This window comes from Herpailurus yagouaroundi, unplaced genomic scaffold (genome assembly GCF_014898765.1).
Source record: "Herpailurus yagouaroundi ecotype Mexico unplaced genomic scaffold, PumYag 29, whole genome shotgun sequence".
In the NCBI taxonomy this organism is placed as follows: domain Eukaryota; kingdom Metazoa; phylum Chordata; class Mammalia; order Carnivora; family Felidae; genus Herpailurus; species Herpailurus yagouaroundi.
This window is the reverse complement of record NW_024412377.1, coordinates 60253832-60281232: the sequence shown is the minus strand read 5'-3', so window position 1 is coordinate 60281232 and position 27401 is coordinate 60253832. Positions and strand designations below refer to the sequence as shown.

The 27401-nt window shown below is 40.3% G+C and overlaps 1 protein-coding gene across 1 annotated transcript in view; it reads right to left on the bottom strand.

Annotated features, from left to right (window-relative positions):
- Positions 1–27401, bottom strand: part of DOCK2 (dedicator of cytokinesis 2) — a 418809-nt gene that overhangs the window by 229054 nt on the left and 162354 nt on the right. Inside the window, exon 27 of the mRNA XM_040444509.1 lies at positions 6348–6443. Coding sequence (XP_040300443.1) covers positions 6348–6443 — 96 coding nt within the window. The remainder of the gene's footprint in view (positions 1–6347; positions 6444–27401) is intronic.

Sequence of the window (27401 nt, the reverse complement as noted above, 5' to 3'; positions counted from 1 at the left end):
GCACAACAGACACACGCTCTGATGTTGGACATCCCTAGTTCACATCCCACCTTGCTACTAGCCATACATATGACTTTGACCATGATGTTTTCATCCTCTGATGCTCAGTCACTCTATTCTCCCAAACAATGGGAGATGATGACAATTACCCATGAGGAATCAAAGACATGCTCCATCACATCTGATTTCCAAACTTTTTTTTTAACATCTCTGAAGATTACAATCAATGCAAAAATAAGCCTCTGTGTCACAGTTTAATTGGTAGCATGATCTCTTTCATATGGGCACATAAAATCATAGTGATTCTTACATTTGATAAAATAGGACATGTAGCACATAGAATCCATTCCCTGGTAAAATGTTAAGTTCTCAGATTATTTTTTTCCATTACTCTTCTGCTCTTATACCACAGCCTTCTTAACCAAAAATATGCAAAAGAGAATATGGGTCCTACAAGAGATTTTGGACTGGGCTGGAAAAACACCAAAGATTTTAGTCAATACATAGTATTTGTAAGTATCCTGCATACATCACTATTCTAGAATCTTATGCTTATGACAGACATCACTAATCAATTCAGTACTTCTTCCCCTGAACACAGATGTAGCCTCTGATTCTTTCTCAGGGCAGTACTACAGGCAGCTATTACCAATGCACCCGACCTAGCATATGAAGCAAAATCTATTTTACATCCCTGACTCAGGATCTTGGGAGATGGAAAAAAGAATAAGCATTGGCCAAATCAGAAAAGTTAAATATATGAAAAAGATCTTAAAAATGATAGAGTTCATTGCACAGAAGAAACCAAGGTCTAGAGGGGTGATATTGGCACAAAGTCACAGAACCAACTACGCAGAATAAGTATGGACAATTTCTCATGTTCACTCTTAAGGACAGGGAACTAACTGGTGGTTGCCAGAGGGAGGAAGGTAGGGGGATGGGTGAAATGGATAAAGGGGAGTGAACTTATCTTGATGAGCACTGAGAAATGCGTGGAATCGTTGAACCACTATACTGCACACCTGAAACTAAAGTAACACTATATTCAATTATACTTGAATTCTACCAAACCATGCTGCCTTTCTTAGCATCAAGGTCAAACTCCTGGGTAACTTTAGTTAACAAATCTATATATGATTGATTAGACTCTTGGCAAAGAGAAGAGGGGGAAGCAGTCGTGTAAAAGTTTTTTTGATTTTTGTTTTTGTAAAATTTCCTATTGCTCATTTGCCACCATCAACACTTCATTGTTTAGGCAAGCAATTTACAGAAAAATTCAGGAATGGCTTTCCAGAAAATGATAATTACAATGTGCTGCACACAAGAAGTGATCCATCCTAGCCCTATGGTTCCTGTAATTTTAATAGCTAACACCTTTTATCACAATGTTCCTACTCCTACAAATTAAAAAAAAAAAGTCACCACTTAATCTCACATAATGACACGCCAATGACCATGCACCCCACATCCGATCAAGGTCCTCTCAGGATTTCAGAAGTATTAGGCATGTCTGGTGTTTGCCGTAAATATTGTTTAATATTCCCAGGCAATAGAAACTAACCAATAAAAATTATATCTGGAAAATTGAAAGTGATGGTTGGAATGGGGCTCTCTCCTTCTTGTCAAATTTCAATTTGAAATTAAATTGGGGCCTTCAGCACTAAGACAGGGACTCCTGACCTCTGAGTAATTACTTTCCAACATCATTTTCTTTAATTTGGAGGAGATATTTCTGTTCTAAAAGTGCTAGAAAGGACCATTTTATGAAAATAAAGCTACATCTTGAGAAAAATCTGTTTATTCCTTCCTTCTAGTTCAGGCACATTCCTGCTCCTAGTTAGGTGTGCTTTCTACATACCTCCAATACTCCCCACTCAGCCCTCCTGTTGCTGTAATCACACCAACAAACTCAAGAGTCATTGAGACTAATGACACAGCATGTGACTTAGAACCTCTGCGAGGCTCCTGGAATCAGCCCAGGGGATGGGAAAGTATGAACAAACAATTCCTTACACTGCGCCCACATTCCCTGAAATACGGGTTCCTGATACTGAGAGGAAACATTCTTTGAAGAAGGAAAAGCATTCCAAACTAAGAGAAAGACATACAAATACATGAAGGTATGAAACAACATAGCATTTCTAGGGATTATTTCACTCATTAATTTGCTTAACAAACATTCATTGAGGACCCATGGTATACCAGGGGCACTGCTGGAAGCTGAGGGTAAAAGAGTAAGCAAACATGGTCCCTGCCCTCAAGGGCATCCACAGAATGTAGGGAGACTGGAGCACAGAGACAAAAAAAATCACCTTACAATGAACTAAGTACAATGAATCCAATGGCTGAGGTGTATAGGGGGCTCTGAGGGCAAGCAGGAGAGCCAGGTGGGGAGGGACTGAAGCCAGATGTGCAGAAAACAGCAGGATTTGGTGGGAGGCTAGGAGGACAGGCAGATGAGTGAGAGGGAGGAATCAAGGGCGGCTACTACAGTTCTAGGTCAGTACTGTAAAATGGGATCCTAAATGAAGGGAGAGTATGGAGCAGGCTCCTGGGGGGCTGGTGATGAATTACGTTTGGGGCACAGTGAGTCTGAGGTACTTGAGAAACACCCCACTGAAAGAGGTCATGGTTTTCTTGAGGGCACAGACCATGCCTGACTCATTTCTGAGTCTTCATGCTGAGTATATAAGAGGTTTTCATAAAATAGTGAATGAATAAATAAATGAATATTATGTACAAGAAACTCATGTGCAAATGCTTTTTTGTGTTATTTCATTTAATTTCCATAGGAACCCTATCAGGAAGGTCAAGTATTACCCCCTTTTATAAATAGGTCTAAGCCTTAAAAGTTCTGTGGTATAAGAGAGGAGCTATGTATGGCAAGTTCACAGATAAAAGTGTCTTAGAGAAAGAAAGAGAGAGAGAGAGAGAGAGAGAGACAGAGAGAACACATGGAAAAATACTCAACATCATTAGTCATCAGGGAAATGTAAATTAAAACCACAATGAGACACCATTAGAATTGTTATAAATCCACTAGAGTTGTTAAAATCCAAAATACTGACAATACTAAGTGTTAGGGAGGATGTAGATAAATAGAACCCTCATATTGCTTATGGGAATATAAAATGGTCACTATGGAAAACATTTTGGTAATTTCCTATAAAGTTAGATATATAATTCCCATATGTCCTAGCAATTCCACTTCTAGATTTCTACACAAGAGAAATTAAAATATGTTCATTCAAAATTTTTATATGAATATTCATAGCAACATTATTTATAATAGCAAAATGTTGGAATCAATTCAAGTATCTATCCACTAGAGAATGGATAAACAAAATGCTGTATATTCATACAGTGTAATACTATTCAGCAATATAAAGGAGTTAAGTACTGATACATCCTAAAATATAAGCTTCAAAAACATTATTTTAAGGAAAGAAGCCAGATGTAAAAGACTTCAAATTGTATAATTTCACTTACATGAAATGTCCAAAAAAAAAAAGCAAATCTATAAAGACAGAGATTAGAATAGTGGTGCTTAGGGATGGATGGGGGATAGAGGGGTAAGGGTGCCAAGCAGAGGGACTGCAAATGGAACTTTCAGGAATGAAAGGAAGTATTACAAACTGACTTGTGGTCATGGCTACACAATTATACATTTACTAAAACTCATACAAATTGCAATGGTTAAAATTTAAAGCATGTAAGTTTCACCCCAATGAAAGTGAAAGAAGTAAAGAGAGAAAGAAAGAAAGAGAGAGAAAGGAAGGAAGGAAAGAAAAAAAAGAAAGAAATTAAGAAAGAAAGAAAGAAAGAAAGAAAGAAAGAAAGAAAGAAAGAGAAAGAAAGAAGGAATAAAGACAGCTGTGTGATTTAGAAGAGGCAGGGAGGTCCCAACCAGGTTGGTGAGATTTGAGCAGCTTCCTAAGGGATGCATTTGTGCTGGACCTTGAAGACTAGATAGTATATCAATAGATTGAGATGGCACACTAAAGGATTCCAGACAAAGAAAGCAGCATGAGTGAGAAAGAGCCAGGCATGGTTGGGCAATATCCAGACATCCATTTTGTCTGAAAAGCCAGGTGGAGAAAAGTAGATGAAAAAGCTGAGACATGTGGTTGTGGCCAGATCACAGATGCTGAGAATGGTCAGGCTAATGCATTTAAGACTTAACTGGGCACACAGTGGGAACCCACAGAAGTTTCCAGAGTAGGGGAGTGTCCTGGCAAAGATTGATGGGGCAGCAGTGAGGAATGCATGTCGGAAGGGCTAGCAACCAGAGTACAGCATTAAATGAAAGGCTCAAAAAACTGGGTGTAGTGAATGAGGGCCAAACTATGCTCACATGCAAAGGACAGAGAGATGCATTGTATCAGATAGAAAGGAAAATAATAACAGACTCCAGTTATTTGGTGCTTCCTATGATCCAGGCACTGTTTTAAAGAATGACTGTCCTAAAGGAGAGACAGAGAGTTAAGACCTGCTATAAACGGATAAACCAAATAGATGGATGGCCATCTTTAGGTCTAGCTCTAAAGAAGAGGCATAAAGATTAGGGAGGTAATAAAATGCTTATCTCAGGCATGTTATGGAAACCACAGACATGGAAGCTTATAACTAAATAAGATATGGTGAGACTTCTAAGGAGGAAGGATGGTAAGTTAGAAAGTGATGGAGACCAATTTACATGACTCTCTGTCCCAAGAAAGCAGGAGTACCTGGCCCTGAGAGCCCTCTTTATGAATGTCACCACTCCTTTAAATTTACACAGTGTATGGTAAGTAAACATGCATTGACATGACTAAACAGAGCCAAATGGGTCTAAAGAAAATGTTTACCCTCTGTTGTTTCTAGGGATCAAATCCTTACTTGCCCAGCTTTTGTTGAAATGACACTCAGCCCCTTGCTCTGTATCCATGAAGCAAGACTAGAGCATATCGACAATCAACATCCCAAACCTAGCTGAGATCCCAAACTGGCTTCCTGAAAGCTGAATCCAGCTGTTCAGGGCTCAGAGAATGTTTATAAATATAGTTTCTTATTAGCTGCCAACACTTAAATATCAGGACATTTCACATTTTCAGCTTCTCTTGAGAAGCTGGGAGTTTTGGCAACTATATGGCCCAGTTCCATATGGCATCAATCAATCACAGCTGGGTAGCACTTGTCCTCATTAAACATTAGAGTCCCTGCCTGGTTCATTCACTCATTCATTCACTCATTCATTCAACAAATACATATCAAGTACCTACTATATGCAGGGCACTGTTGTAGGGTCCAGGGATACAAATGAACAAAACAAATGAAATCTTTACATTTTGGAGCTCATTTTATCACAAGGAGAGCAAGACAATGAATCAAGGTATACATATTTTTCTAGGTGGTGAAAAGTACTAAGAAACATAAAGAAGTAAGGTGTGGAGCTTGAAAGAAGATTGAGAGGTGCTGGGTATTATACACAAGGTAGTCAGGGAAGGGAAGCCTCTCTGATTTGGTGACAAGTGAGCCAGGATCTGATTTACATGAGGAAATAACCCCTCAGTCCTGAGGCAGAGATAGGTCAAGCCGAGGGAACAGCAAATATAATCATGTTTTGTGTGTGGGAGAAATGAGGCAGAGGACATTTCAGGCCCTAGCAATGGTTTGGATTTTATTTTGAGTGAGATGGGAAACCACTGGTGAGTTTGAGCAGAGGAGTAACATAGTGGAACATACTCATTTATGTTGGTGACTGGTCCCCATAAGCATTATTTTTGGCCCTCAATTTAAAGCAAGATGGGCAGAGGTTAAAGGGTTAGAGATGGACTCTTTCTGGAGAGGGAAAATAATCAGACTATGAGGCAGGAACCTCCTGATCTTCAGAATGTAGCATTTGTACAGAAGAATAACCCAAAAATTAGCAGTGACTTGAATTAATTGACATCTATGGGCAGAGTTAACATACAATGAATCCACTTAGAAAACCAAGCACACAAGACACTGAGACTGGACATTGTCCAACTCTATGTCAAAAGAAAAGGCTCCTGGTGGATGTGAATGTGGAGCATTCTGTCTGGCCACTTACAAAAAGCTTCTCTCACTCTTTAATCTTTACCAGTGACATTCCATCTCCATTGGCACACTCACCTTAGTTGACAAGTCTTAATTCTTGTTTTATTTCAGCAACTTGAGTTAACTCTTGTGTTATCCCAACTCAGATAAGAAAAAATCTAACTACTGTACTCCAAAACAAAGTAATGATTGGTGCTAGGCTTTCAACATAATCTGGAATTCCAGAAAATCCATTCCTTGACCCTGAACAGTTTGAAACGTTTGACAAGAGGAAGAGATGTACTCACAATCAGAACATGATCCCGCCCCATCGTGATGACCGTCCGATTCACTGTACGAAGAAGCTGGACCATGATTTCTTGGATATGGTGGTAGGTAAAGGCCTGTAACATAGTCAGAGACATCTGTGTGACAACCAGACATTGTATCTGCACATCTCTTCCAAAGAACATCCAACAGTGGTCAGATGTGGTCATCACCAAGACCTCCACCACCACAACTGCTATCACCACCACCACTATCATCATCACTGTAGCCATTGTCATCATACCTCCATGACCATCATCACCTGGCACTGGGCACGAGGAATTTCATTAACCACCTTAACTATAAGGTAGAGATTAAGAGCCTAAGTTATGGAATCAGAATCTTTTGTTGTAGAATACTAAGTACAGAATTATTGTGCTACATTGGCTGAGTTACTTCTCTGGACCTTGGTTTCTTCATTGGTGTAACAGTGAGGATCTAACCTGGGATAGGTAGGGTATTTACTGCAGGAAATTGGTTACATGGGTGATGAAGAAGCTGAGTCACCAAACAAGATTACCTAGGGATCAGCACTAGAAGGAAGTCACTATCACCTCTGAGCTAAGGGACAAATAGACGAGGTAGTGTTTCTGGAGTCTAAGACTGGGTTTCTGTGATGGAAACTATAACCTTGGGGGAGTTTATGCAGTAGAGGCTGCATTATCCATCTTGGGGAAAATCCATGGTGAGCCTGGTTACAACATCTACAGGGTACTACCCACTTTAAATGCAAGCCACTGAACCTTGGGTAGAACTTATCAATGCTTTCTGAGCATTTGCCATGGTGAGCAAGAGTTTTATGGATGATTACAACACAGATTCACTACATCCTCAAATCCTCTTACCAGCATAGCCTTAAGGCACAGAGTTTCATCTATGCATATCTGGGATGGTGGTCATGGACAAGTGGAAACGCCACTTGGAATTCTAAGATCAGCAGCTCCAGGTATGAGTTCCAACTCAGCCCTTACCAGCTATGTGGCCACACTTCTAACTTAAACTCTGAGTCTCAACTTCATCATCTACAAACTGTGGAAGGTTCTCTCACCAGCCTTTCAAGGTTGATGTGAACTTAAAAGTGACACATGCAATTTGAAACAATGCACTCACCTAATTCCACTGCAGGAGATTCTGTGGGTCTGAGAAATAGCCTGGGCATCAGTAATTTCTGAATTTTATGTGGGTTATTCTGATGGCTGAGAACCATGACAGACGTACTGTGAAGCTCTACAAATGAAGGCTGGAATATGGAAACAGCCTGTGTCTCCAGGACCCAGCCAGAGACTGACATAAACAAAATGCTAAAGAAATGGGTGATTTAAAAAGTGGGTAACTACTCATACTCGTTCCTAAGTACCTCATTAACCTTTGCTGCATTCACCTCAACTATAGTTTGTCTTTTAATGTAACCAATGAAAGGAAATAGACTCGTAGTTGGGGGAGGGCAAAAAAAAAAAAAAAAAGAAAAAAAAAGAAAGAAAGAAAGAAAGAAAGAAAGAAAGAAAGAAAGAAAGAAAGAAAGAAGGAAAGAAAATGTGCTTATTAAAAAGCCCCCTCATCTCCCAACATGCTCTCGGTGACTATTGTTTTCCAAAGATGAATAGCCCAGAGCTTGCTTCCTCTCTCTGTCCCATACTTGCTTCTTTTGCACTTTGGCTATAACCCCCAATTCTCCAGCCCTGTAGAGCTCACCAGCAAGACATCTATCAAAGCATATATTTTACAGCAACAGCAGTCTCATGCTCCATGGGGTCCAGCTGGACCTCAATCTCTTGCTAGATTCTCTTACTAGATTAGGTGAGCTCCCCACAACCATCCAGCCCTTTCCCCACATCTACTCAGGGGTAGGGGTAAGAACATCTCCCCTCACTTCTTGGCTATAGGTCAACCTCTCTCCTGATTCCTTCTCCTTTATTTCTTCAAGCCTTTTTACTGACTTACAATCTCCTATTTCTTACATTACATGACTGTGATGCCTATGGTAATAACAATAATAGCTAACATTTCTGAGTGCTTACTAAATACCTGGCACCTTGCTAAACGCACTAACTCATCTCACAATGTGATGAGCAATATTACAATCTCCATTGTTCACATGTAGAAACTGAAGCCCAGAGAGGTGAAGTAACTTGTCCAGAGTCACACAGTTAGAAAGTTAGGGAAAAATGATTCAAACCCAGCAGTCTGGCTCTAGAGCTTGCTCCTCACCCAGGCAGACTCAACAGGAACACAGATCTCTGGCTGCTACTTGCCAGCCTCTTTCCATATGTCAAGATACATAGACCCCGACTTCAATTGAGCCAACTTCTAACTGCCTTCAGTGACTTCTGATCTTTTCTCTCCTTTTTAGAAAATCTTCAGTGCTATGTATTCATGACTCCCTTATCTTTTCTGCATTCCTTTGCAATTTCATCAACCTAAGCCCACTGCAAATTTATATAATGGTTTCTATTTGATGTTATTTTTTTTTCCAGGATTACATCTCTTCTTTTACCAACAGAGATAATAAAACCCCTTTTCTCTTGACCTCCTGCCTCCTGCTTCTTTTAAATAGCCATTTCATCTTAGTCCAAAAAGCGGCAATTAGACTGCTCAGGAAGTTTGGTATTTAAAAGTGGAAAACTGTCAAATTCAATTCATTTCACTCTGAAAGCTCCCAGTATGAGAGGCTGTATGGCAGAGTGTTTGGGGATCAGACAGACTTGAGTTTGAATCTCAGTTCTGCTAATTTGAGCTAGGTGACCTTGGGCAAATTACCTTTATTCTCTGAGTTTCAATTTATTTATAAAATGTGGCAAACCTCATAGTACGTGTTTGAGGTATAAATAAAGTAATGCAGGTAAATCCCTTGATATTAAGGGTTGGCACATAGTAAGCCCTCAATAAGTGGTGGCTGCAATTCATATTCCCCTGGGTCTGCATCAGCATTCAGGCTAGGCTTACAGATTCTCAGCACGTAGCAGAATATGCAGTATAAGGCAATACATAATCTAAACTCTGGATGATATCGAATGTCACCTAAAAAAATGTATAGCATATATGCAAGTAGAAAACTTTCAAGATGATAAACCTGTGCTAAGCAGTAAAAATGCAGCCACAAATCACCTACTGTTAATTGCTCTAGTGCCAGGCAAGTGGAGGGAATCTCTAGGAAAGTGTCTTCTGGGCTCAAACTAAGCAGTGGCTTATAATTGAAAAGACAAAGTCAGTCTTCCCTTTATGGGCCTGGCAAAGATATTAATCCATCCAACCTAAACACACTGCAAATAGTAGTGATTTTTCTTCTTTAATAATTACAGGCTGTGATACCTGGATGGATCTTGGAGTACTTTCTATAAGTGAAATCTTGTACATAAGCCCTGTTATATATAACATAGTGGAAGGAGAGCTAGAAAGCTGGCGGGGGGCGAGGGGGGTTGCTTCTTGCTTCACTCGAGCCCCTATGCCAGCCCTGGGACTTTGCAGAATGCCATTCAGAACCGATCCCCCACAATGTTTCCAGAATAATAACAGAACATACCATACATGAGATGATTTTCAGTAATAATATATAGACACAGCATTTTCAAACACTGAATCAAATTATGCTGAAGGCATCCTCTTTTTTCATTCAAGGTTCATTCCTTTCATTCAAGGTTTCAAACAAGGTTCAACCCTTGTTTTGATCTCAAGCAGAAAAATCTCCCTTTGATGTGAATATGTCTTTTCCTCCCCCTTAAGTTTATTTTCTTATTTATTTTGAGAGAGACAGAAAAAGTGCAAGTGGGGGAGGGGCAGAAAGAGAGGGAGACCGAGAATCCCAAGCAGGCTCTGCACCATCAGTGAGGAGCCCGATGCCAGGCTTGAACACACAAACCATGAGATTGTGACCTGAGCTGAAACCAAGAGTTGGATGCTCAACTCTGAGCCACCCAGGTGCTCCAGTTCTTTAAAAAATTTTATACTATATTTCCTCTGATTCATGATTGTCTCTTATTTTTCAAAATTCTATTTTTAAAAGTTTGCTTTGCCTCGCAGAGTCTCTTTCCTCCAAGTTGCTTCTCTTCTGTTTGCTTGTTTTGCACTCTTTTTTTACATTCAAATTGTTCTCTGTTCTCTGGAATGGGTGATGGTATGTTCATATTTTGGTGTGGGTAACTGAAAGGCTGGTTGCCAACTCTGAGCATGTGAGTAGAGCTTGTGGTCTGTGAGCTTCTTTACAGGGTGAACCAGTTGGGACAGTTAGCCAGAGAGTCTCAAATACTCAAATATACAAGTCTTTTTTTTTTTTTAATTTTAACATTTTTAAATTTTTTGTTTTAATTTTTTGAAAGAAAGAGTGAGCACAAGCAGGGAAGGTGCAGAGACAGAGGGGGATACAAAATCCAAAGCAGGCTCCAAGCTTTAAGCTGTCAGCACACAGCCTAACACAGGGCTCAAACTCATGAACTGTGAGATCATGACCTGAGCCAAAGTCAAACCCTTAACCAACTGAGCCACCCAGTTACCCCTATACAATTCTTTCTTCTTGTGCTGCTCAGATTCCACACACAGGCATTCTCTCACCTCTTGCCTGAAGGATTAAGCGCCAGCTGTAGCCTTCCAGAAGCCAAGTGGGACAAAAGTGTCTGAAGCTTCTGCTTCTAGGATGCATACTTTGATTGATACCTTGTTTCTAGTATGGCATCATTGACTTCCGTTTTGATGAGTGTCTCCTAGTCCAGCCCTGTTTTTTGTTTTGTTTTGTTTTGTTTTATATTAAATTTAATTTACTGTCAAATTGGTTTCCATACAACACCCAGTGCTCATCCCAGCAGGTGCCCTCCTCAATGCTCCTCACCCACTTTCCCCTCTCCCTGACCCCCCATCAACCCTCAGTTTGTTCTCAAACTTCAGCCTCTACTACAAAGCTGTTTTGTCTTTATAGATTAAACCTCCAGTGACCCAGCTGCACCGAGTCAGGCTGCTTCTTCAACAGACTTGTAACCCGTCTTCCTTGTTACAGTTCCTCTCCGTCATCCCACCTCCAGGGGGACCTGGTACTACCACTTTCTGAAACGTTGGGGGAATCTTTGCTTTAGATTGGATGGATGAGTTCTCAGCTTTCCCCAATGCCAGCCTATGAATTACCTTACCTGGGCCTGCTAAGTCACTTATTCACTTTCCATATGATATCCACCTTCTTTTAGAATCCTCCCTTATCTTCCATATCAGGTTTTCGTGAGGGAGCAAAACTGGGACTACAGTTTATGTATCACCTTTACAAGGGGTTTCTACACCAAATTTTTGAGTTTAAATGTTTATAAGTGAGCCGATATCATTCAAAATATTACAAGTTCATGTGATAACGTTAAATAACAAAAAATGTGATTGTGTAATGCAAATGGCTGAGGTTTTGAAAAGAGTTCCAGTGCAACCCCTAAGTTTACAGAAAGAAAAACTTCAGCACTGAGAAAGGGGGGTGGAGGTGGGGGGTGGGGGAGGTCATGTGACCAGTGGCAGGTAAAGTCATCAGAGCAAAAATGAAAAACCAGTTCTGCTGAGCAAGTCCAGGCCAACAGCTTCCTCCACTCCAGCAGGCACACAAGCAGCCTTGGTCTTTGCGTTCATGCCAAGAACAATCCCAGCTTCTCCACCTGCTTTGTCTTTAGATCTCTTTAGTAGGAAGATAAAGATCTCAAGGTCACAACTACAGAGTTAAATCCAAAGACCTTTTTTTTCTTTAAGCCAAAAAATAATGCATTTTCTGACCACAGAAACAGCTACAATCTATGGCTGCTACTATTTTTCCCTGCTCTGCGTTTCTATGTAAGAGGCCTTTTAAACTTCTTTCTTATCTCAAAGGAACCACAAACACTTAGCTAGAAAGAAAATATCCTAACTTTCAAAAGATAGTAACAGTATCATCTAAAGTAGAGTCACCTCTTTCTATGACCCCTTGAGGCAATGTGATTTTTCCTTTTTTTCTTAAACCTGGAAATTGCTTCTTTCTTTTTTTTCTTTTCTTTTGAGAGAGAGAGAGAGAGAGAGAGAGAGAGGAGAGAGAGACAGAGGGAGAGAAAGAATCCCAACCAGGTTCCACACATAGCACAGAGCCTGACGCAGGGCTTGATGCCATGACTGTGAGATCATGACCTGGGCCAAAATCAAGAGTCAGATGCTTAACCAACGGAGCCACCCAGGCACCCTGGAGACAATGTGATTTTCTCATGAGTTCTAGGCTTAGTGCTATCTGCCTTCTTTCTTCTTGTTTGAAGTAGTTTCCATCCGGAAGGATTTGACTTTAACTGTATAACACTACATTGTGGGGAGCAAGTGACAGAGGCTGCCAGGGATTCAGAGGAGGGGGAACTGGGGGTCAGCAAAGTCTAGCAGGGGGCTTTGTCACTCCCCATCATCTCTGCCTCTCCTACCAACTGGGTGACTTCCATTTCCCAGGTAGGACTTAAGCAATACCTTTATGTGGTCATAGGTGTCTCTGAACCATAAGTTAGCCTTCTTGAGAAGGGGGGAGTTTGAGTTGGTGGCAGAAAGATATAATAAAGAAGAAAAGAAGATATGGGTCCTCATCCTGACACTGCTATTACCCAACAGTCTTGAGGTCATACCATATGCCAGGAACTGTGCATGTAGATTTGAAACCTATAATCTTACTTTTTTTTAAGGCCCATTGAAGTCCAAGATGAAATATGAGGATCGAGAGGTTTATAAACTTGCCCATACATTATCCACTCCTAAGTGGACACGCCTGAACGCAAGCTCAATGCTGTCTAATTCTGGGCTCTTTCCAAAGCATGGTGGTGGTGCTGGGAGGTGAGAGTGCTTTGGATTCCAGGCTTATAACTACCACCGCCTCCATCTTTTAGGATCACAGAAATGAATAGATGCAGCAGCACTTTGTAGATGATAAATCATTCTGCAAATTTGTCCAAAGTTAACAATAAGACAAACATTTGTGTGCACAGCTGTTTATAGCATATTGTATTGCTTTTAATATCCAAATACACCAAGCAAGATAAATATCCCCAAGTCTGGGATCCTATTGTATAAATGACAGCTTATCCATGCAATAGAGTAGGAGAAGGTAGATATGCCTTGACCTGGACAGATATCTTTAACACACTCAGTAAAAAAAGACTAAAGAGCACCATTCATAAGCCCATTTATGTTTGTGAAAAAATATTTTTCTATGTCCAAAAAGTCTGTAAAAATAATGGTACCCCAGAGCAGAGGTAAGAACGAGAGATGTGAGGTTAGAGGGATAATTTTACTTCCTGTGGTTTGTTATAATTTTTCATAATAATAATATATGATAATAAAGAATATAGAAATTTTTCCCAACTGGAAAAGAATGAATGTCAGTCTACACACCCAAGAAATCGTATTCACAGGGATGGAGTGGATACACAGCAGGGGCCACAGTGTGCAGGCAGGCCTGTGGTGAGGCGCGAGGGCACTCCCCATCCCCTAGACCTTCCACCCCATGTCAAAGCTGCCATAGAATCCTGGTGCTCACAAGTTGGAGTGAAGTTGTCAGTGTTACTGAGCTGACAAAAGAGCGCTACAAAGTAACACGGATTAACCCTTTTAAAAAGGCACAAGTATGAAATGTTTTATCCATTTATCAAATGCTTTTAACTTCCATTTTCTAGAAGGTAGGGGGAAAAAATCTACTTAAAGCAACCAGGAAAAAGCACAAAACCATCACGTCCAACAACAAAAAAATCCCATTGTGCTTAGAGAGAAACGTTGCTGTTATTCAGATCCTGTAAGTTGCTTTGTGGGAACTTTTATTAAAATACACTGGACCCTCCAACCTGCAGCCTAGAGCGAAAAAAATTAAGCCTTCTTAGGTCTGTAAGTCTAACATCTCAGCGCTGATGAATGGAGACTGGTTGGACCGACTTATGAAGATGTACCACGGAGATGGTCTACTTTTGTGTTCAGTTCTTCAAAACGGGAGGAGTCTATGAGATTGTATAAGGAGAAGTGGATAAAGAACACAAGTAACAATTGTTGAATTCTTACTGTGTGCCAGACTATGGACTGTGTGCTTTATATTTATAATTTCAATGTGTCTTGGGAAAACCCTGGGACAAGTATTACCCCAATTTAAGATATAAAATAAGATTCATTCTGATTGTTAATACCATTCAGTATTTATTGAACACCTAATGTATGTCATTTACCATAATAATACTGTTTTACGTGAACCATCTCATTTAATTCACTGAATAATCTTAGAAAACTGCTATTCTAATTCTTCTTATATTACAAATGAGGAAATTCAGAGGTTAATGTAACTTGTCCTAAGTCACAGAATTACAAGTGATGGAGGTGGATTTGAATACATGTCTTCTTGGTTGCTAGGCTTATGTGTTGTGTACACAGGTATTTATAGAAATTTTGTATTATTTACAACATCTAAATGTAAGAAGCAAGATACATGTGCAAATGGCCCTACAGCAATGGGCTCCTTTAAGATTTCCATTGTAGAAATGGAAGTTTGTAAACTTTTTGTAATATTCCAAAAAAAATTTAACAGAAATTGTACGCTCATTCATCTTCAGTATCACCACACGGGCTTATTAATTACAATGTCAAGATTTCTTGTTTGCATGAGAACTACAGGTCAATACTCTGTTTAACTCTGCTGGTCAGAAAATTCAGAATGGTGCTTATATATTACTCTTTTTTTTTTTAAATAATGAGTCAACACATCACAACGTTTAATACATGTTTCTTGTTTGGGAGACAATGTATTTTAAAACGTGCATCCAGTGAAAACCGGTGGGTGAAAACTGCTTGGTGGTGACAACATTTTCTATTATTTATCCAGAAAGTCATTCAAAATGTGGCTTCTGTGTCTCCATGCCAGGGCTGCCTGATGAGCTTTCTCCCTCCCTCCAATACTGACCTCCTCTCCATCCCCTCCATTGGCAGCCTAGTGTTTCTATTCTCTTTCCTTTGTTTACTTTTGCTTTATGCCTTTGCTTTATCACCATACTTCATCCCTGATGCCAGGATGGCTTCAGCCACAGGCAGAGAAGTTGCCTGTGGAGATCAACAGGGTTCTTCCCCACCCCAAATGAATTCCCAATATATCTCCAACTGTTTATTGATACTTGAAATTCCATGGAGATAATGTCATTCTTTGACTTAAGGCTAATTCTCTCCTGTTAAAATGCAGCCCTGATTGAAAACTTTAAAACATTAGAATACAAACCCCTGTGAGTTAAGAACCATAATGCATCCACTACTATAGGTTGTGCATCATCCCTGAATTCCTTGAGGATAGGGATTAAATCTGGTTATTGTTTTAGGTTCAACACCTAGCACAAATACCTGGCACACAATAAGGAATCACCACATCAATTTAATTTAATTAATTAATTAGAAAAGCTCACATGAAGTGTCAGGTAATTTGTCAAGATGCAAGGAGAGGTTCTTAGATGAGGGGATGGAATCAGAATGGAGATTCTGGAAGCTTCCGGGCATGGACTTCCTCAATTGTACTGATAACACAGCTTGACCTCACACAATGACTAAAGGGTTCTTGGACAGGAGAAAAGAGGAATAAAAAAAATATACACAATCTTCCACCCTCCTTCCTACAGTGAAAATACCCATAATCACCCAGCCATCCTCCAGAGAAAGAACATAGACATCAGACAGCTCACTTTGTGATGAGTGATCTAGTTTCCTCACCAGGACCTCCCCAAATCAAAATCCTATTGTCCTCTTTTTTTTTTTTGTAAAATGGAAGCTCTCCCCACACATCCCTCCCAATTCAGGTAGGCATAAAACTAAGTTCAGAGACAGATCTCATGAAACACCCCAGTATCCTATGCCTCAGCCAAAACTCAGAGCCCACTCTCACTGATTGCTTAGGAATTGATAACACCAGAAACTTTAGAAAAATTACCATCAGTGTGAGGCTTTAAAATCTTCCTGTCCAACCTCTTTTCCTTTGCCGGGAAATTATGGAGAAAGTAGGCCAATTTAAAATGTAAGAGAATTGACCAGCAAAAAGCAATAAATCTGAGGAATAAATGTGAATCCTCTGATCTACGTGTGCAGTTACACAGACATCAGTGCTGTTTTTTTAGCTCAGACTGGATATAATTAAAACCCTCTGCAGAATCTCATCTCAGAACAAGCAATAGAGGCTGTGCATCTCTCCATGGTGCTGATAAAACACTGCCTTCTAGAACTAGGGCATTTCTCCTCTTGAGAAGTATGAAGTCTCAATCTCTCTCTCTCTCTCATGCTCTCTCTATATCCTTCTCTCTGTCTCTATATCTCCGTCTCCCTTGACCACCACAGTGTGTGTCTTTGCTTTAATTTTGATAAATCATTTGCAATTTATTTTATTGTTCCATAATTGTAATGATGATTTCAATATATTTTTACACTCCTATCATGTGTCTGATATTTACTATCATCCCCACCCAACTCTTTTTGGAAAGTTTAGGTTGTATGTTCCCTCTTCTACCACTATCTCTCTGTGGCCAACCTATTTCCCACAACAAATTTGGAAGGGGGAGAACTAGTTTATTTTCTCATTTATTATAAATTTTCCAATTTGATCTATGGTTTCTGGTGGTTTTTCTAGATGAAAAGAAGATGCCCACCTTACTTCCCAGTCTCCATATTATACTCAGCACCACCACTTATAATCCATATCTCTGATCCTTCCCTGATCAGCTGCAAACAGGAAAGCCTTTCTTCTGAATGTTCAGCTCCTTTATATGCTCAGCCAGTGACAGCCCAGCCTAAGTGGTTAGTATAACCAACTCAGCTTGAAACAGATCTATGTGTTTATTCCTAGAAGTACATTAAGAGTTTATTTCCAATGAGTGTGTGGCATCTAGAAGTAGTATTCTGCTTTCAGTGTTCGTAGGTCTAGAGATGAATTTAGAACTTTGGGGCAGTGCCTAAACATTGAGTTGCTGCCCCACCCCAAACTCCTATCCTACAAAAATGAAATAGCCAGGGTAGCACTCATTATCACTCAGTATCTCCAGAAACATACTTTGAGTATCTATTTTAGTAGTTGATACTATGGCTGCATTTCTAGAATAACCTAGGGACTTTCTAAATATATAAATATTTTCATGCCCAGGTTCTACCCCAGACTAACTCTAAATCTCCAGGCATTGCTATTTTTTTTGAAAGCTCTTCATATAATTCTGATATGAAGTGGAACTGAATACCACTGACTTACTAGGTGCCGTGCTCTGTCCTGAGTTCTGGGGATTTGGGGACAGAGAAAGCCTAGTACCTGCTTTTAAGAAATAAGTCCATTGGCAGGGTATTACTAGGGAAGAGCCATACAGTGAGGAAAGGCCATAACAGTGTTATCACAAAGTGCTGAGTAAACTCAGAAAAGACATAAAAAACCTAATCTAGGGGAATCTGGGATGATGTCCTGAGGGAGGTGCTATTACAACCAGCCAGGTAAAATCTGCACTTGATATGCTCTTTGCTATAATAAGTAGGGCTTTATAATAAGAGTGCTTTTCTCTAATAAGAGTATAATCTACCAACACGTTACTAACCCTTATATATTCCTCCAACCCCTTTCCCTCAGCCTGTGTCAAGTCTCACCCTGCTCGCATACATTCTTACCTGCTCCCTGGAATTCTGATTATGATCTTCCCATAATCACAATGTCTTCATAAAACAGAGTTTACCACATCTTAGCCTTGGACTGCAAGCCACTCCTTGAGGAAGTTCAGCCCTTTGAGTCTGGTGAGGTTTTATTTCTTTCAGGCACTAACCCAGCTATCCTAATCATCTGCAGCCAGCTCATCCTTCCCACAGAGAGCAATCAGATGGGTTTTTAACCTGTGTTTGAGATCCCCTTCTCCCCTGGTCACCTGCCAATCTCCTACTCAAATAAATAAAAAAAAAAAAAAACAGTTCAATAATCATCTTCAGGAAGCCTTTTCCCACTCGACCTCTCTCAACCCCTACCTCACCCTAGGTAGGGTTGGTTGTTTTTTTTGAGTTCTCACAAAACCTTACTCAATATTTCTTTGAACTAAGGTACCACATCTATCAATTTTGAGTGTCCTAGTGTAGCATCCACTTGACATAGCACCAAGTACATGTATAAATATGTGAAGTGAATGTGTCAATGGATGGATGGATGATTGGACAGATGGATGGAAGGATAAATATATGGGAAAATGATACTCCTAAATTTATTTTGTATCTTATCAATTCAGAGTTTAGTGCAAAATAATAGATGTGCTAAGTTATCTCTTCTCAAAGCAAAGATGCTTTCTTTTTCTTACATGCACTCTTTCTTTTCTTCTTTCACTGTTTACCCTATAACCAAGATGTGGTGTTATAACTTGTCTTTCGGAGCAAGTTTCAAGTAGATAAATAATTAGTCTTCTGAGGGTATTCTGGACGATTATAACTATTCCTTTCCAACCTTCCCTGAATTGTGTCATTCCTTGCCCCTAGATATGGAAGCATTCCCTCTGCTCCCTAAAGACTGGTTCTATTCACAGAAGAAAAAATATTCCACTTTTCACAGTGGTTGCTTTCAGACTCTACTTATCATATTTCTAGCACCTCTCCATGAGTTTCTTTGAAGCATATCTGCCCTTTATTACCTACCCACAGCCACAGTGACAGTCAAGCCAGAGGAAGACATAAACAATACCAGTCTTGTCTCCATTTATACATTTCTGATACCTCACAAAAATGTGTATGATAAATTATAATGTCCAACAAAATCAACTAACTCTTTTATATCCTAAGATTACACCTCTAAATTATGTGGAGTTTTAAAAAATTCACTATTTATTGCACAAACATTACCAAAAACAAAAATGACATCATATACCCACAAGCCCAGCCCTGAAACATATCTAACTTATTGTTCTATAATGCCTTCAAGTCTTTTTCATGAAACTCTATGCAGCATGTAGACAATTTGTTTCCTGCTTTTTCCACTTAACATGGCATAAACATTTTTATTATCATACTTTTTGGCCAAAGGGAAGGCTCTGTTTGTACTTACCCTCTGAGGTGGTATAGGGGAAAGATTTAGACATAGACAGATTGAATTCTGGTTCTGCCAATAACTTGCTGGGTAGCCTAAGTCTATTTACTTAAACTCCCGTAAGCCTAAGTTTGTTCATCAGTAACATGGGCACGATAACAGCTAACTCACAGAATTGTGGTAAAAATTGACATCTGTATATACGTTGCTTGACAGTGTTTGGCTTACAACAGGCATTCATGGATGTGTGACTCAGGCGTAACAGTAATATTTTTAAAACATGGATCTATCATGAATTAGAATACAAAGTACACACAAATAATTAAGATAAAACACAAGGTTGAATTAAAGTAAATTCCACCTTTGGGTTCCACCCCCAGAACACTGAGAGTTTATATTCACTGGCCTGAAGTTAGAGATACTTAGGTAGAAAAGCTTGAAAATAACTGAAATCTATCAGTACTCTTTCATAGATATATTTGAGCGATCTGCCTCAGATCACAGTCTGTCAGGACTAGAACTGGAAATAGAGCTCACGTGTTCTCAAAAGCTGCTGAAAGGCTTTAATACCAAATATCACCTTTCCTGTTACCACCACCTCAACCAATACGGCACAAAAAGGAGACATGATTAATCAATTAATCACAACTTTTTTTTGAGGGATTACACTGTGGCAAAATGAAAGAAGAAACATAGACTAGGTATCAACATGGTAGTCACGACTAACAAAATATTAGGAAGCAGTAAACTAATGCTCAGAGAGGCCATGGAACTTCTCCAAGAGCACACACTTAGCTAGCAGTGAACTTGGGAGGCTGAATCCACATCTGCATGTCCCCATAACTTTCAACTAGAATTTAACTCAATGAAAATCATCAGATATGTTCTGACTGCCCAATCTGTGCCAGGTGCTGTGTAGGATATGGCAGTGAACAAGATAGATACAATCCTGGCATCCAAGGGGCTTGTTGTCTAGATGAGAAAACAGACCACTTAAAGGTGAGCCAAGTGTGGTGAGTGTCAGGTAAGGGAAAGCACTTACAATGTTTGTAAAATATTCAGGCAATGAGGACATGTAAATGTGAGCCTCTACTCTTTGTCCCCAAATTCAATTACACTATAGGTTAAACATGCTTACACAGGCTGGCCTGGGAATTTGACCACCATTACTCTTCTGCATCATTTCTGTGGGAAAATGTGTGCTGAATTCTAAACTGATTCAGGAGCACAACAATGCTCAAAGCTGGGAGCACAACCATAGTCAAACTTGGTACCTGCTTTTTATATGATGTTTTAATGCATCAGCAGCAGATTTACCTTTCTCATTAGCTTCTGCTGACTATCAAACATAAAATTAGCATCAGCATGTATTTCTAGAAAGTAGAGCAACTGGGATGGGAGGATCAATCAAACCACAAAGATTAATTATTGAGTATCTGCTTGGAGTTCGGCACTGTGCCCAGAAAGTGCAGAAATATAGAAGAAATATAAGACTGGGTCAGCCCCATCCTTAGAGAGCCTGTGAACCAGATATAGGATATCCTATATCTACATAGGAGTAATTCCAGGAAGTAATAGGTTGTGTCAAAATTTCGAGAGACTGGGGTGGACATATGACTGTGGAATGGTTAGGTGAATCAGAGATCAGGGAAGTTAAGCCCGGCTTCAAAAGACAGCTACAATTTGGATATTTGGGGAAAATTCATCATGGCAGTGGGAGGAGGTTCATCATGGAGAAAGGCATAAGATAAGATGGGTTCTGAAATAATGAATAGACCATTGAGACTAATGTTGGGAGTATTGGGGAATTAGGTCTTACAGGTAGTTCTGAATGAAAGAGCATTTTGTCTTAATCACTTTTGTGTTCCCAATGCCTAGAAGGGTACCTGGCAAATAATGGGTCCTCAGTTAATATTTAGTGAGCTGTGAAATAGAAAGACAATGCATTAGTTGAAAAGAGAAAATAATTTTTAAAAAGTGCTAGTCCTCTTTCAACATAAACCAGACAAGCATAACATGATAAGAACAAATGTAAAACTGCACATAATTAAGGGCTAAATGTGATAGTAAAGCCAAAAGCTGTCAGAATGCAGCAGGGAAAGTAAGACAGGGCAAAAGAATCTGTGATGATTTTTTTCTTTTTTTTTTTTTTAGATTATTTATTTATTTTGAGAGAGAGAGAGGGAGGGAGGGAAGGAGAGAGAGAGAGAGAGAGAGAGAGAGAGAGAGAGAGAGAATCTCAAGCAGGCTCCACGCTTTCAGCACAGAACATGACATAGGTCTTGATCCCATGAACTGTGAGATGATGACCTGAGCCAAAATCAAGAGTCAGTCACTTAACCGAATGCCCCTCACCTGTGATGATTTCTTAATGGAAGAGGCAATTTCATCAGGTTTATTAGGAAGGGTAAGGTTTGGCTCTCAGAAATCACAATTCAGATGCTCACAGGGTGAGGCAGATAACACAGACACGAGAAACCTATCATCTAGAAGCACGACAGGAAGTGATGGCACTGCGGCTTTTACTAAATAAGTTGGTGAGCCAGACAAAATATATGTGTGGACTAGATTCAGGCTGTGAATCACCAAGTGGACAACTGGACGGCGAAAAGAAGAGAAAGAGTACATTCCAGACGGAGGAAAGGGGTAAAGGACAAAGAAGACAGAGCATGAAGGCCTGGGGGGAGCCCCAGAGACTGGTCTCACTAGAATGCAGAATGTTGGCTGAAGACAGTAGGAAATGGAGTTGCAGGAGAGAAAAGCTAAGCTGAGTTTGGATTCCAGGTAGAAGAAAAGGTAATAGATGGAGAGTCAAAGATAGCTTCAGTATGCTGTGTTGCTTGGAGAAACTGTGCTGAAATTAAACATTTTATTTTCTAATCTGAGCTGCTAAATCAATGACCTTTATCTCTAAGACCAATGTTGCCTGAAACTTCCTGAGAATATGTCCATTCTAGAACTCTTCGATTGTTTTCTGAAAACTTTTCCTGTCCTATTGCCAGCTGCTGACCCCAGATTGTATATGACAGTTGGGGCGCTATAGAGAGCACTGTGGATCAAAAGCATCTTCAAACACAGAGCAATTCCTTCCTTGCTTAACACATTTCACTTAAGGATTTACATTTACACCAGCTGAACAAATCAAAGTTATGGTTCCCTCAGTAACTGTAACCTGGACCAAACATTGCTATATTTTTCTGCTGCCAAGCAGGCTTTTAACTCATGCCTCCCAACTGTGAAGGGGAGATTTAATTCAGACATTATGCAAGAAATGCTTTTTGGAAAGCAAGTGGCTGGCCCAGCAAAGGTTTCATGTAAATGGCTGTTCCTTGCAACATGTGCTTTTATGCAAAGGTTCCCTGCAGACAGAATCTTCCAGAGCCCCTCCACAGTCTTTCATGGTGAACAGAGAGGTACCTTCTCCACTCCTGCAAGCTGTCACACTTGATCATTCATGGGTCAGAGCCCAGCTTTGTTATATTGAAGGCACTCAGTGTCAATGAAAGGCACTACATGGAGCCAAGACTGGATGACAGAGTAAGGCAACTAGGGCACTTGCCCTGGAGGCAAAATTTAAGGGGCATCAAAAAACTCAGTAACAGATACAAATCAAGTTTAATGTCATATTTTTAGAAATAAGAATTAGTGCAAAAAATCCATAATGAACAGGAGCGCCTGGGTGGCTCAGTTGGTTAAGTGTCTGACTTTGGCTCAGGTCATGATCTCATGGTTCATGAGTTCAAGCCCTGCATAGGGCTCTGTGCTGACAGCTCGGGGTCTGGAGCCTGCTGGTCTGGAGCCTGCTTCGGATTCTGTGTGGGTCTCTCTCTCTGCCCCTCCCCCACTTGCACTTTCTCTCTCTCTCTCTCTCAAAAATAAATAAACATTAAAAATTTTTGAAAAATCCATAATGAACAAAATATCAAAATGTATTTTTTTAAATATTGCATTGATATATTATTTTTTCTTGATTACTGAATTTTGCTGCCCTCTTACACTTTGCCATCATCCCAAGCAAGTACTTCATTTGCCTTACCCTTTTCTGTTCCTGAGGGGTAGTCCAGGTGGGTGAGGGACAGAACAGAGAGAACAAATACAGAGAGGCCATTGTGGATTTGGCTGTAGGCAAACTCCTTTAAACTTTGGTCATGGCAGATAAAGGAATATTAAAGAACATCTCAAGAAGTATTTCTAGTTGGTATTGATGGAACAAAACGTGTTGGATTATTAATTTTATTGGAGAGAATTTTAGTCAACCATCAACAAAAGCTGTCTTCTAATTTTCCAGGTGGATTCTCTGAGAATAAACGACACAAGGACCATCTGGTAAGTTATGCCAAACTACTCACTTTCCAAGCCTACCAAGCAAAGATCAAGTGACATTCAAGTCCCACATGTTGGCCGAGGAAACATCGAATGGACAGTGTTGTCAAATAGCCCAAGTGAAATGCTATAGCCTGCAAAGTCCTTGAGCCCAGGACAGGATTTTATGCTCTTCCACATACCCAGTCCCCAGAGCCTAGTCCTGGGTTAGTGCATGCTAACATTGGTTTAATCAATTGCTCATTCAGTGGGAAGTTACATTTTGCCTCCAGATAGGCTGGAGCACTTCACAGGGTGGAATCCTCCAGTAAGGCCAATCATCTGTTGGCAGATTTTGCTATTGTTTCTGATAAAGCAGAGAAAAACCCTTATCTAACAGAATCCCTTCACATTGGACTAGGCATGCTTTGGGGAACTGTTCATCCTCAAAATGCATTCTTTGCAAGTGAGCAATCATTCCTCAAATACTTCAAAGATAAGCTTTTAAATTTTTCTGAAATATTGTTAGCTTCATGGACAAGTTGCAAAAATGGTACAGAAGTTCCTATGTATCCTTCATACAGCTTCCCTTAATGTTAAAATCTTAATGTTAACATAACCAGAGCACAATTACCAAACCAGAAAATTCACATTGGTACAACATCATTAACTAAACTATAGACTTTATTCTAATTTTTCCAGCATTCCTTCTAACATCCATTTTTTGGTTCATGATCCATTTCAGGATCCCACATTGAATTCAGCTATCATGTTTCGTTAAGTCCCCTCCAATCTGTGACAGTGTTTCATCTTTCATGACCTTAACTTCTGAAGGGTACTAGTCTGTCATCGTTTAGAATACCCCTCAGTTGGGGCTTGTTGAGCATTTTCTCATTATTAGATTGAGGTTGTGCATTTTTGGCAAGATTCCCCACCAAAGTGATGTTGTCCTTCTCAGTGCATCTTATCAGAAGGTGAATGATGCTGATACGTATCTTTCCTGGTGATGCTCCTTTCATCACTGGTTAAGGTGGTGGCTGCCAGGTTTCTCCACTGGAAAGGTACTAGCTTTCCTTGTGTCATTAAAAAGTGGATTCTTTGGGAAAAATACTTTGAGATTATGCAACGACCTTGTTTCTCATCACACTTTTGCCCATCATCTTTAGTCCCCATTGGTGGTTCTTCCTTGTAATAAGATTATTGTGGTGTTTGCCTAATCAAAAGTGAATTTTAATTATCTATAAACCCTATTTAAGGTCCAAGGACCAAAACCTGCTGAGGTAAAAGACAGCACTCTCCTGTCAAATGTACCTTTCCCACAGCTTTGTGGGGTTGGACACCCAGTTTAGGTACAGCAAGCCTCTGGCACCCAACTCATCATCCCCACCCCTCACCTATGCAGGAATTGGGGCTCTCTTTCTCACTGGCCTATGTAAACACTCAATACTACTAGAGAAGAAACCATTGCCAATAAATAAGAATCACCATGGGAAATGGAACATATTTCTATATCTCTGCTCTAGGTTGAGTGTTTAGTTTGTCTTAAAATTGCTACATCCCTGGCATATCCTCGCTTTGACCGTGAGAACTTGTAGACAGTAGAACCAAGCCTGTTAGGGAGAAGAAAAGCATGGCAGCAGCTTCCCTGTGCTTTGGGGTTTTTATTGTTTTTGGCAATTCCATTGGGTCTCGGCAATGGTGTGCTGGTAAAAGTTTATCGACTGGCTCTCCAGGAAGACAAAAACAGAGGCCTGGATATATGGTGTTTGCCAGTTCTGTGGTATGAGGACTCCTTTCATGATTGATTTCAAGCCACCCACATGACATCACTGAACAGAGTTAGAGAAGAGATGGGCAGCCGCAGAAGAGCGTTAAACAGCATTCCTATTGCAGACACAATAGATTCAAATAACCTCACGCACACAAATAAGAATAAAGTGTAGTAAGATAATTAGGAAGGGATGTGTTTTGAATATCTATTTATCACATTTGATTTTAATATGGATTATTTAATTATAGATACCTATATAAATTTTTAATAATGGCAATTATTTAACAAATAACTCATAAAATTCCTAAAAATTTAACACTTGGTTCCCTTGAGTGGTGTGAGCCAGCTCCAGCACACCACCTCATACAGTAGTTATCATGAACGAAATTCAGGAACACCCCAAAGGAGCCCCTGAAAAGGGAGGATGACACTTTTCTCCAGACCCTCCAGGAACCCATATGAAGTCCAGATTCCCTGCAGGGAGTGGCTTGGCTCCAGCAGCAGCATCTGTGGCCTTTTGGCAAGCCTCCTGTGGAGGCTGTGAGGGCTTCAAAGCATCTGGCTGCCACCAGGCCTGGTTCAAGATCTACTTTCGGTGCTAATAGGGTGCAGAGTCCTTCCCAGGCTCAGTACCTATTTCCCATTCTCCCAGGAGGCCACTTGACCCTTTACTCTTCTTAAAAGAATTATAGGCTTAGAACAATGGGAGGAGCATAGGAGGGAAGGGGAACAGAGAGGCAAGAAGAAAAGTCACATGTACTGAGTATGGATTATATGCCAGGTACAGTGCTGGGGTGGTTTCACAGATGTTCTTGTTCACTGTAATCCTGGCGCATGGGGAAATAGCATCCCCATTTTACAGACAGAGTATATGACTTCTCAAGATTCCCAAGCTAATAAGATGCAGATCAGAATGTATCCCCAGCTCTGCTTATCACTATAGCCTCAGCATATAGAATACTGCACAGGATAACACCTCTAGAAGTATTTGTGGGATGGATACATGAATGTAGCCTGACCCCAAAGTCTATGCTCTTACCTCCACAGGGAAATGAAGCTGGAGAAAGTGTTCTTAAATAGTAAAGTGTACATGTGAAAAGGCAAAAGGCAATGTGATGTGTGAGGGTTTGTTGACTTGAGAGTGAGATGAAGGGATTCCTGCCAGGCTCTGCCTTTTGCTAACTCTCTGACCTCATTAGGAGTACTACCTACTCTCTCTCTGAGGCTTGGCTTCCTCACCAGTAAAAGGGGGATAATAAAACCTACCTTTCCCATGTGGTTGCCAGAAACAAATAATTATAATACATGAGAGAGCACTTTGCAGGTTAAAGTGTGCTGGGAAAGAAAGTGTCTAATATGTCACCATCCATGACATCATAATGTTATTCTACTAGCCTAGAAAGGGCAGATTTAACACCAAGGAAGCAGAGGAAGAGCAAGGGGTAAAAAGAAAATGGCCTTGGACATAGCAGAAGGTAGAGGATTCTCATCTATTTCAGCTTTAATCTGGAGGCTTAATTAGCTGCTCTCTGTTTGGGATGCACCACAGACAAGAGAATTTTTGCAAGCCTTGTCTCCCTGCCTTTTGTTTGAAATATGAGGGAGCATATAGGTTAGAAGAAAACCCTGCTGCTTCTGCATGGCAGTATTGATTCCTAGGAATTAAATGGTAATTCAAAGAGGCAGCAGTGGCCTCCCTTCAACCCTGCATCAAGCAGGCTGCCTGGGATTATCAGAGAGCCCAGAATTAGGGTGGCCCTGGGGGGTGCACTTCAGAAAAAGACACCCAAGTACAGACTTGCAGAGTCTGCTTCTTTCCCACATGGCAGGTCAGAGGCAGGGCTGGACCAAGAACACCCTCTAGCCTAGACTGCTCCCTGCGTCCACCATAGTCCCTTCTCCACCCATCGGAACCCTAACAGAGCTGCTGATACTATTTCCCTTTTGTGTCAATATCTGATC